We start from the raw sequence: 12,051 nt of genomic DNA on the forward strand, positions 1-12,051 counted from the left end.
TCTCTATTGAAAGCACTGACTAAACTAATTATTTTGTTTCCAAAACAAAACAAAAGAAATAATTTAATTGTATCTTTTCGATATTTTCAATAGAAAATGTTGAAAATTTTGTTGTTTAAATATGAAAATTTAAAAGTTTGATTATTTCAATAAGAAAATCTAAGAGTTTGATCCTTCAATGGAGTTATCACATTTTACACGTCAATCTAATACTGGAGCTGAACCATATATCAAACCAAGACACAAGCTTTGAAATATCAAGAGCATTTACTTGACCCACGCATTTTATGGCAACTTTCTAGGCAACCAAAATTTACGAAACCTTTAAAAGATATGAAGACTTTGCCCCCATCTGTATGACAATAGGGGTGGAGGGAGAAGAAATTTGTGGCACCTTTGTACGAACATAAAGATTTTGACCCCCCAGATCTTGTTAAAACAACTCATTGATGTATGACATTTTGGTGGGGTGCGGGGAATTTATGAAACATAATGACTAAAATAAAATTTCATTTCTATTCAAAGATTGAATATTTAAGAGTAATTAACATTTCCCATTTAAGGTTAGTGGTGGATTCGAGTCAGGCTGATCCTAAACAAAGGTCAGTTTAAGCTTGGTTTGAATACAAAAGGTCTGGTTTGCACTCGAGCTAACAATGAGGTCGTTCAATAAATTATAAGAAAGTGTTGGAAAAGAAGAAAGATTGCCAGAGATAAAGAAGAAGAACAATCGTTTGGAGAAGATAAATTTATCTATGACTTTCTAATAACTTGTTGGATTCGAGTTTGAGATGAACACCAAGTCATGACCCAATCAGTTCAGTTTGAATCTAACTCTATCGAAGGTTTGTCTTAAAAGCACTTTTTGAATTGATGAATCCGTAAATCACATTTTCCCACCCAAAATCTAATTCTATTAGATTTGTGAATTGATTGAAATACTAATAACAATGGAACTTATGCATTCAGTAAGTGAAACTATATTCAATGTATTTGGAAGAACTATAATTGATTTCCATATCATAATCCAAATATATCTTTTTACTCAACAAATTTATGAAACAATGATTTTAACCGGAATTTTCTGAACCAGTCAACTATCAATTAAACATCTTCAACATTTCTGTTCTTTGCTTGCCCCATACGCCTTGCAATTGCTTTCATATCGTCCAAAATAGTGTCCTCCAGAAATTTGGCACAGCTTTCTTCCCCACTGGATATGCATATAAACGTAATGCTGAAGACCCTGACAGATGACAAGTTGCGCAATTTAAGCACCTTCAAATGTAGTCCAAGATTATCGCTATTGTTTTCTGTATTTTCTTCTGCTCTTCAATGGCGCAAACTAATTGGATCAGGGCTGGTTATTACTTGCATTCAACCGACAATGAGTTTCCCATTTCCGCGATTAATTCTTCTCTCTTCACTCACCTAATCTGTGGCTATTCTGACGTGGATTTCACCTCCTACCAGCTCTTAGTATCACCGACTGATGCAGAAATTTTCTCCACCTTCACACATACTGTGAAGCAAAAGAACCCATCACTCACTACACTACTATCTATTGGGGGCAACTATGCAAATAAATCAGCAACCTCTTTAATGGTAAGTGACTTTTTGTACCGAAAATCCTTCATCGATTCATCGACAAAATTAGCCAGACTTTACGGCTTTCAAGGCCTGGACTTTGATTGGCATTATCCATTCTCAAGTTCTGAGGTGTTCAATATAGGAGTTCTCTTTCAAGAGTGGAGAGCTGCAATTGTTTTAGAGGCGGCAGTCTCTAACCAGTCCCGACTCCTCTTGACAGCAAGAGTTAAATATACACCAACGCTGCCTTCCGGGGCACGTTACCCTATAGAGAGCATACAACAACACTTGAATTGGGTCCATGTTGCGGCTCAGGTTTATATTCAACCTCTGTTTGATAACTTTACAGGTGCTCATGCAGCTCTGTATAACCCAACTAGTTTTGTTAGCACGGATTTCTGTCTAAGAGAATGGATTAATGGAGGATTGTCAGCTAATAAAATGGTTTTGAGTTTGCCTCTATTTGGCTATGCATGGACGCTAGAGGACCCTATGGAGAATGGTATTGGTGCAGCAGCAAAGGGACCTGCCATTAATATGTCAAATGGAGCAGTAACATATAGGGAAATCAAGAATTATATTGAGCAATATGGTCGTGATGTTCATGTTAAGTACAACTCAACTTATGTGGTGAATTACTGGACAAAAGGAACAATTTGGATTGGTTTTGATGACGTTGAGGCAATTAAAGTTAAAGTTTCTTATGCAAACGAGAAGAAGCTGCTTGACTACCATATTTGGGGAGTCTCAGATGATGTTAATTGGGTTCTTTCCGAAACTGCTGGTAAGTTATGATTAAATTGGACAATTGACTTCTTGAATTCAGATACTTACATATTAATTATTTTTCCAGCCGAAGTGCGTATAAATAATTCATCTTCCTCAAACGTTCAGAAGGATAATAAGAGGCCTTTGTTAGTAATCCTTCTGTCTGCAACAGCTACCTTTGCTCTTCTATTGGGAGTATTTGTGATATTTTACTGCTGCAGGAGAAGTCTCAAATTAAAAGGTAACAATTAATATACTGATTATTGCTAGTGGTTCATATAAATCAACAGTTATTTTGTCCATAGAGTGATGAATACTCATGTAATTTTTGGAGCCATGTTTGTTTTATAGGGACAGTGGACTCAGCTAGTAAAGGATCAAAGTACAGAAGAAATGACCCATCTGCAGCTCGGGAATTTCACTGCAGTGCTCCAAATCTGATAACTTATAATTTTCATGACATTGAGGCAGCTACAGACGGATTTTCAATTGAAAATAGGCTTGGAGAAGGGGGATATGGTCCTGTTTACAAGGTACATTCTATTGCAATTTGGCTTTTCTAGCTTATTGTGGAACATAATTTTTTTTTTTTTTTTTGCCAGGGTTTATTACCCATTGGACAGGAAGTTGCAGTAAAGAAACTTTCGAAAACATCCACTCAAGGATATGAGCAGTTCAGGAATGAGGTTGTGCTTACAGCAAAACTCCAACATGTAAATCTTCTGAGACTTCTGGGATTTTGTACTGACAGAGAAGAACATATGTTGATCTACGAGTACATGCCGAATAAGAGCTTGGACTACTTTCTTTTTGGTACTGTGAAGTCTTAGCTCTGATTTTTGTGCATATATTTTCTTTTTTCTTCTTGGTTGTTGACAAACAATTGAATTTGATGTAGATCCTATTAGAAGGTATACTTTGGATTGGAGAAAGCGTGTTCTTATTATTGAGGGGATTGTTCAAGGATTATTATATCTTCAAGAATACTCAAGATTAACTATCATTCATCGAGACTTAAAAGCTAGTAATGTTTTGTTAGATGAATATATGAAACCAAAAATATCAGATTTTGGTATGGCTAGAATTTTTGCAAAAAATGACCTTGAAGCAAACACTGGAAGAGTTGTTGGAACAAAGTAAGTACATAAATTTCCTCTTTTGGCATATATGTTGTATAGTAGAGATTTTAGTGAATTCCAAAATTGTAGAATTCGAAAGATGAATTTTCAAGAAGATTTGTGGTGGTAGTAGGGGGTTTAGGCTGTAGACTTGATCTTGTAACCTACCATTTATCTTATATGAGGTGTGGGTTAGGTAAACGCATCAGTTAAGACTTTGCCCACTTCTTAGTATAGTCAAACATAGCACGTAAGACCTGCTACACTGTAAGTATGCCTTGTGGACATGCAACTAATGAGTACACATGTCAAGTATCTATCACTAGGGTTTGTATATAATGATTATATTAAAGTATATGTAAATAGAGACTGTACAACAAAAGAGAGTGAGCTAAGATTAAGATCTTAGATATAGAGAACAAAATAATCTCTTCTTCATTTGTAGTAAAATTTTCTCTGTTGTCTGTTTGTGGTTTTTTTCCTTGTATTGAGATTTTCACGAAAATACTTGCATTCCTATGCTTAGTATTGCACATTTTGTTGTTTTTTTACCTTGGGTTTCATAAAAATATATATAGTATCTCAAGTACTAAAGCTTGTAATGTCCAACGCAATGGCTTTGTTCCTCCTGAATATGTTAAAAGAGGCATATACTCTATGAAATCCGATGTGCACAGCTTTGGGGTTCTACTTCTACAAATAATAAGTGGAAAAAGGGTTTCAATTCTATATGGCCATGAAGAAAGCTTAAGCCTGCTAGATTATGTAAGTTTTCGACAACCATTACTGTTAACAAGGCTTCTAGTTTGTGCAAAATTTGGAATTTGATCAACTAGAAAGATAAATGTGTATTTGATAATTTCAGGCATATGGGCTCTGGAAAGATAACAAAGGCATGGAGTTTATGGATCTATCACTAGATGATACAAATTTCTCATGTAAGTTAATAAAGTGCTTGCAAATAGCTTTGCTATGTGTTCAGGAAAATCCAAATGATAGACCATCCATGTTGGAAGTTTACTCCATGCTTAAAAATGAAACCTTAGATATAATGAGTCTAAAGAAGCCGGCTTTCTCGAAACAAGATGATGAAAATGGAGAAACCATAGCAACATTCAATGGCACGACTATTTCAGAAGTTGTAGGTAGATGATTGAAGGATTTGTAGCGCTGCAGCGAGGTGTTGTAATTTGGAGATTTAGGAACTCTGGTTAGCAGGAACACTTCAATTAAGCTTAATTTTGTCTAAAAACTCTTTATTCCCTCTAATAGATAAGGTTGGATCCCATCAAAATTGGCTTGGATTGAATTTATTGCTTGGTTTGAATGAAATGATCACGAGTTGGAGCTCTAGCTTGGTGGCTAGGCTCGAGATCGGCTCATTTGTCTATCCGGTGACATTGTTCACTTTGTTGGCAACCCTCCAATTATATTGTGCACTTGCTTGAACGAGCTTGAGTTGGGTATTATAACTTCGATTTAAGTTTGAGTCAACCTCATACTTGATTTGGTTTATATTGAATTTATCTCTCTAGTTAGGATTGGATTCAAGCCAAGTCGAACTAACATGAGTTGGCTTGATCTTGGTTGTTGAGGCCCCCAACATGATGAATAATATCACTAACGGGGAGTTGATATGGCTACTTGAGATTCAGAGCTCACGTAATTTGGGGATTTTAATTACATTGACTATCCACTCAAAAAGACTATCAACTTTTTCTTAAAAAATGTTGTGAACACAACCTAATTTTCCATGAGAATATCAACTTTTTTTCTTTTAAGTGTTGTGAACATAACCTAATTTTCCAAGTCAAGCTATAGCCAACTCTTTGAGGAATTTTTGCAATTCAAGTTATATTGACTATTGACTTAGAGGACTCTTAACTTTCTCTTAAAGTGTTCTTAAGTTACTAGAGAAAGTATGACCTTGCAATTTATTGCTTTTTCTAATACCTCATATATATATATATATAGGCTATTTACAATCCAAAGTTTTTAAAAAATCATATTCCTATTTATCATTCATTTTTATTAATGAATTTCATTAAATAAAACGTAGAAAGGTCATTTTGCATATATCATTCTATTTTCTCTCATTTTCTTTTTCTCTTTTTCCAACTTTTTCTATTTCATCTTTTTCATAAGTTTGGAAGATAAACTATAATTTTTTATAATATTAGGGGTGTTAATGCAATTTTTTGGGGGGTTTGGGAAATTTAAAACAAGTTTAAAGGTATTTTTGAATTTTTGAATTTTTCAATATACCCCTCATTAATTTTAAAAAATTGACAGTTATACCCCAAAGAACTGATCAAAACATAATATTTTAAAGTTTTGATATTTTTAAAAATCTAATGATAAAATTTTAGGTTAATAAAATATATTAATAATTTGATGTTTCTATTAAGTTTTAATAGAAACATAGAAGTTATGATTAAAACCATAACTTCTACTAATTATGTGAAATCATGTTATGATTAAAACCATAGAAGTTATTGAAACTTATACTAAAATTTGATTGAAAAATTTGAAATGAATAAAGATGAAGTAGCAAGTGGTTTGGAGCTTACTTTGAATGAATGTGAATTCAAAAGTTACCACTTTCCACTTTACTATTCTATCTTTTTAAATCTTCTCTGAATCCAAAATTATTCCTCTCACATTTGCATTTAATTTGTTAATTTAATCCTCTCATATAAAGTGACTATTCTTTGAAATATGCATTGAAGATTGCAACTAATAGGATTTTAACAGAGCTTAACAACAACTCTTTCACTTGCCTTCATCCTTCAGCTTCATAGATTTCAAAGTAACTATTTCTCCTTCCAATAACAGATAGAAAAAACATTTTCAACAGGAGAACAAAGTTTGCATATAAATATTACAATACAAATTAATGACAGTTTTGCGAGATAGTCAATAACAAAGTAGTAGTAAAAGAATATCCACATCTCCACAAGATAAAACTAAGATCGTTGTCAATATAGATTCACATACAAAATTGTAGCAATTGCTAAAAACACAATTATATAGGTCACCACAAAATTTATATAGAAGATGTCCATGTCAACAAAATTACTATCATTTTCTTCATTACTTGATGAAGCTTTTGGTGCCAATGATGGTGATTCTGATGTGTTGCAACGTCTATTCAATGCCAATCTGCAAAGAAATTTATTTCCTTCATAGCTACTCTCTTTAAAGGTTGCAAATTGTTTAGTCCTTCAAGTGTTTTGCTTGATAAATTATTGCATGCCACGTTGAATACAAACATAGTGTATATCTCTACTAGTTTAGGAGGAATTTCTCCACTCAAATTGTTATGAGAAAGATCTAGGTTCTCAGTTTGTTTGAGATTTGAAAATGTTATTGGAATTGATTCTGTCAAGTTATTAGTAGAAAGATTAAGAGTATGAAACCTTGTAAGATTTTCTATTGTATTATGAATCTCATGGGACAATTTATTGCATGAAAGATCAATTTCAGACATAGATTTGAGGATTCTTCCTTTATAAGAGCATAATATATATTTTGTAATGATTTTAATAAATTCTTCACTTCCTTCATGGAGGCTAGTAAAATATAAGCAAGAAGGAATTTTTCCATGAATATTTATTTTGGAAAGATCTATCAAGCGTAGCTCTCCCAAATTGCACAATTGAGTAGGTAATTTACCTTCAATATTGTTGTTACTTAAGATCAAGTAACCTAAATAGCGAGTTTCTTGATCCAACTTGGAATGTTCCCTTCCAAGTGGTTATAGCAAAGATCTAACATCATCAAAGAGGAACTATTAATATAGAAAACATCCTTCATCCTTGTACTCTATTTCTTGACAAGTGAAGTTGTTTGATGCCTAAAGGGCCAAAACAGGATGGTAAACTTCCGGAGATATTATTCTTTGAAAGGTCAAAAATACTGAAAGAACTATATTGACAAAATTCCCTTAGAAGTAGACTTTCAAATTGATTATTAGACATCACTATATCAACTAAATTTGATAGATTTTCGAACCATCTTGGGATCTCACTTGAGAAATGGTTATCATTGAGATATAATACTTCTAATAAGAAGCATTAACAAGTTTTCTGAGATCTTTCTTCTAAAATGATTTCCATTCGATTTTAACCATAATAATCCAGTCATGTTCAAATTATTGGAAAAAGATTTGACCTTGCAAATTGTTATTTGATAGCTTAAGTATTTGTAGTGAGAAACAACCCATGGTTAAGTGTTTAGGTACTCTACTAGACAAGTTACTATTGGATAAGTCCAAAAATCTCAATGACTTCATATCACCAAAGAAGACGGAATACTACCATTGGAACCATTTCTAGACGTGTTTAAAAACATTAGGTGTGGTAGATTTGCACAAATATCTTTTGGAATTTGACCATGAAAGAAATTGAAGGAGACATCTAATGTTGCTATATTCAAATTAGCCTCAAATTACACTTGAAAAGTTTCTAAAAGAGAATTTTTAACTAGATGAAGTGTTTGCGATTGGGTGTTGTTATACAAGAACCAGTAAGGAAAATTTCCAATAAGTTAATGTGAGAGAGGTAAACTTCTTACAAGTCATATTGATAATAAAAAAAATTCATGATAAGTACTAACATTTCCATAGACAGACAATGTTATAGAATTTAATTGAAACTTTGAGATTAAGGAATATGACATGGTTTCCATATATAATTGGTTATTTTCTCTTTCGAAATCTTTAAGGTTTGAAAGATTAAAAAATGAATTGAGTGAAATTGAGATTTGGAATAGATTGTTTGAAATGTAAAGAACTTCGATAGATCTTAGATCCTTTAGGGGAGACGAAAAGATGTTTCTCGTAATTTGATTCAAGGAAATATTTAGTTATTAAAGTGATGTCAAATTTGCCAAACATGAAAGTATGGTAACCCGTAAATTATTGTAGTCAATATGCAACTCTTGCAAATGGACCATCTCACAAGCGTTTGAAATTAAACATGTTGTTTAATTATGATGATATATAATTTAAAAACTTATGGAAAAAATGTTAGTAAATCTAATTTTCAGTAATTTTAACATCTTTTTTTACTGTTTATTATTTTAATTTCATCAATTAATAAATACAAGTGAACACTTAAAACTTATCATAAATTATTTAAATATTTCATTATTACGGTAGACATGGCTTATTATCTTTTTATCACATTTCCATTTAAGTGTAATATATTAATATAAGTGATCTTTAAGCTAATACTTGAAATCTGTAGATAATTATTATTTATTTATTTATTGCAAAAGTATTTATTTGACTTACTAAATAATAAATTTAATTAACTTTTGCCTTGTGTTGAACATATATTATATTTAGATATATCTCATAAGTTGCAACAATTTATTTTGCTCCTTGTTCTAATACGGTGTTGCCTCATTATAAAACACGGGTTTTATGTTTTTTAATAAGAGTAATACTATATGTATTTTTTTAAGTATATAAATAGATACATATTTATGTGTGTCATTACATGATTGAACGTTACTTTATTTTTAATTTAACTTCACTTAATTATATAATAACATATATAAATGTGTACCTATTTATATATTCAAAATAGACACATATAGTTTTATTAAAAAAAACTAGAGAATAAAGTGAGGAGTCAGTTCTGGCGCAAAACTGATAATTCTAATTCTCTCTTCATCTTCACTCTGTAATTCTTCTTCATTCATAATTCTAGAATTTTTTGTTAGTTAATCCTTCGAAAAGCAACTTCAGGTATCACATTAATCTTACAAAAAAATCAAGAATATTATATTGTTAAATTGAGTGACAGGAGTTTTACACACAGTCTTTTCTGGATGTTTGCTCATAAGGAGACCACAAAAAGATAAATTATTTACATCATCTTATTTATTTCCAGAAAAACTTAAAATTAGTTTTATTGCAAAACCAATAGCGAACGTATTTGACATGTCAGTTTAATTTTCAAAGTCAATACAGCTGCTTGAGAACTTACCTAAGTTGGGCATTCCAATTCCATGAACTATTGACTCAAAGGACAACATAGACTTGTGTGTTTGGAAGAATTTTACAAGAAGCCCCATTACTTTAAGTTACTCAATATAACCTTTTTTCACTTGAGGTGAATTTGAGCCGAGACACACTAGGTTGGAATGCATGTTTGACTCAAACGAATTCAAGGGTTCCAAAATTCAATTGACTTAAGCTCAAAGGAGGCCCTTCTTCTTCTTCTCTCTCTCAGGCATCATTGTTGACCATTTGAATTAACTCAAGCTTGAGTTTGAGCTCGAGCTCGAGCTCGTTGTCCTGGACTTGAGGTAAGCTTAAGTTGTCTCTTGTTCAAGTTTGACTTGAATTTACCCCTATTTTTACCAACTATCAAAGAGCTAAAAATATGCTTCTTAATAATACGAATAACTAAATAAATAAAAGGAACTACAGGGACAATGTGTGAACCTCACATTGGAGATAAACAATCGATAATTCATCAAATCATACAGCAATATATATGGTGATGAGTATAATTATATAAGGATAAAAACTGTGACTATAGCCAATTAGTATCATTTCCAGCTTTTACGAGTATCAGTCAAAAATCTCCACCTTGATCACTAGAAAAGCTTTCAGTGCAGACTAATATAAAATAATTCTTGGCTTCAAAGCTTATTTTCCTCCAAGTTATACATCTTCCAGTTAAGATTAAGCGAATTCAAATTATTCAAGAAGTTTTATCTTCAAGAATACTCAAGATTAACTATAATTCACCAAGTCTTGAAAGCTAATAATGTCCTGTTAGATGAACATATGAAGCCAAAAATATTAGATTTAGGTATGGTTAGAATTTTTGCAAAAGATGAACTTGAAGCAAACACTAAAAGAATTGTTGAAATGTAGTATTTCCTCTTTTGGCATATATGTTGCATAGTGGTGAATTCTGCAAGTGTGCAATTCGAAAGATGAATTTTCAAGAATATCTATGATGGTAATAAAGGGTTTAGGTTGATAGACCTAATTAATCTTATAACCCACTACTGATCTTATATGGGGTGTGGGTTGGGAGAATGCATCAGTTAAGACTTTGCCCACTTCTTGGTATTGTTGAACGTAATGGGTGAGACTTGCTATAGTGCATTTACATATCACTTGTAAATATGTGGTCAGCGAGAACATGTGTTAAATATTTATCAAGTAAGGTTTGTATATGAGAGTTATATTAAAGTATAGGTAAACAAAGAGATTGTACAACAAAAGATTTTACACATAGAGAACAAAATAATCTTTTCTTCACTTGGAGGGAAATTTTCTCTTTTGTCTATTCGTGGTTTTTTTTCCTCATATTGATGTTTCCACAAAAACACTTGCATTCCTATGCTTAGTGCACATTTTGTCATTTTTTTTCCTTTGGGTTTCATAAAAACATTTATGGTATCTCATGTACTCAAGCTTGTATTGTCCAATGCAATGACTATATTCCTCCTGAATATATATTTTTTTAAAAGTAATTTTACAGGGATTCACAAACGTGGCAGAAACTTCAACCTAAGTCCTCTTGAATATGTTGAAAGAGGCATATACTCTACGAAATTTGATGCGTATAGCTTTAGGGTTCTACTTCTACAAATACAAGTGGAAAAAGGATTTCCTTAAGCCTGCTAGAATATATAAGTTTTGTGTCAGCCAGTATTATTAATAAGGTTTCTAATTTGTGCGAAATTTGGAATTTGATCAACTAGACAGATAATGTGTATTTGATAATTTCAGGCATATGGGCTCTAGAAAGATAACAAAGGCATGAAGTTTATGGATCCATCACTAGATGATACAAATTCCTCGTGTAAATTAATGAAGTGCTAGCAAATAGTTCTGCTATTTGTCCAAGCGAATCCAAATGATAGGTTGGAAGTTTCTTCCATGCTTAAAAATGAAACCTCAGATATAATGATTCCGAAGAAGCCAGCTTTCTCGAAACAAGATGATGAAGATGGAGAAAACATGGCAAGACTCAATGGCACAACTATTTCAGAATTTGTAGGCAGATGATTGAAGGATTTGCAGCACTGTAGCAAGGTGCTGTAATTTGGAGATTTTAGGAACTCTGACTGGCAAGAATAGTTCAATTAAGTTTAATTTTCTCTAAAAACTCTTGGTAATATAGATATTTTCTTTAATTGATAGGGGTGGGGTAGATCTCATCAAATTGGCTTGGATTGAATCCATAGCTCAATTTGAATGAGATGATCACAAGTGGGTGCTCTTGCTTAGTTAGGCTCGAGATCGACTCATTTGTCCATTTGGTTACATTATTCACTTTGTCGATAACCCTCCAATTATAGTGTACACCAACTTGAAAGAGCTCGAATTGGGTATCATGACTTTAATTTGAGTTTGACCAGCCTCAAACTCGATTTGGCTCAAATCAAATCCACCTTTACTAATTAGGGTTAGATTCAAACTAAGTAGAACTAACATGAGTTAACTCAACCTTTGCACAAATCCATAATAATTAGCTTGAGTTAACATAAGATGTTGTTGGAGATCGCCAACATGATGAATAACATCACTAATAGGATTAAT

General features: G+C 32.3%; 2 protein-coding genes across 2 annotated transcripts; both read left to right on the forward strand.

Annotated features, from left to right (window-relative positions):
- Positions 1 to 1,125: 1,125 nt before the first annotated feature.
- LOC123200286 (class V chitinase-like) lies at positions 1,126 to 3,498 on the forward strand. The gene is made up of 5 exons (XM_044615425.1): positions 1,126 to 2,374; positions 2,444 to 2,599; positions 2,710 to 2,891; positions 2,961 to 3,171; positions 3,257 to 3,498. Exons 1-5 carry the CDS (start codon positions 1,336 to 1,338, stop codon positions 3,496 to 3,498), a joined length of 1,830 nt encoding a protein of 609 aa, XP_044471360.1. The 5' UTR covers positions 1,126 to 1,335.
- A 598-nt stretch (positions 3,499 to 4,096) lies between these two features.
- LOC123200579 (G-type lectin S-receptor-like serine/threonine-protein kinase At1g11410) lies at positions 4,097 to 4,751 on the forward strand. The gene is made up of 2 exons (XM_044615826.1): positions 4,097 to 4,241; positions 4,342 to 4,751. Exons 1-2 carry the CDS (start codon positions 4,134 to 4,136, stop codon positions 4,627 to 4,629), a joined length of 396 nt encoding a protein of 131 aa, XP_044471761.1. The 5' UTR covers positions 4,097 to 4,133; the 3' UTR covers positions 4,630 to 4,751.
- The last annotated feature ends 7,300 nt before the right edge of the window (positions 4,752 to 12,051 follow it).

This window comes from Mangifera indica, chromosome 17, assembly GCF_011075055.1.
Source record: "Mangifera indica cultivar Alphonso chromosome 17, CATAS_Mindica_2.1, whole genome shotgun sequence".
Lineage (NCBI taxonomy): Eukaryota > Viridiplantae > Streptophyta > Magnoliopsida > Sapindales > Anacardiaceae > Mangifera > Mangifera indica.

Coding starts and splice junctions, on each gene's coding strand:
- LOC123200579 (XM_044615826.1), top strand. CDS start 4,134: ATGAAATCCGATGTGCACAGCTTTGGGGTTCTACTTCTACAAATAATA. Junction 4,242..4,341: donor GCTTAAGCCTGCTAGATTAT/GTAAGTTTTCGA, acceptor TGATAATTTCAG/GCATATGGGCTCTGGAAAGA.
- LOC123200286 (XM_044615425.1), top strand. CDS start 1,336: ATGGCGCAAACTAATTGGATCAGGGCTGGTTATTACTTGCATTCAACC. Junction 2,375..2,443: donor GGTTCTTTCCGAAACTGCTG/GTAAGTTATGAT, acceptor TTATTTTTCCAG/CCGAAGTGCGTATAAATAAT. Junction 2,600..2,709: donor GAGAAGTCTCAAATTAAAAG/GTAACAATTAAT, acceptor TTTGTTTTATAG/GGACAGTGGACTCAGCTAGT.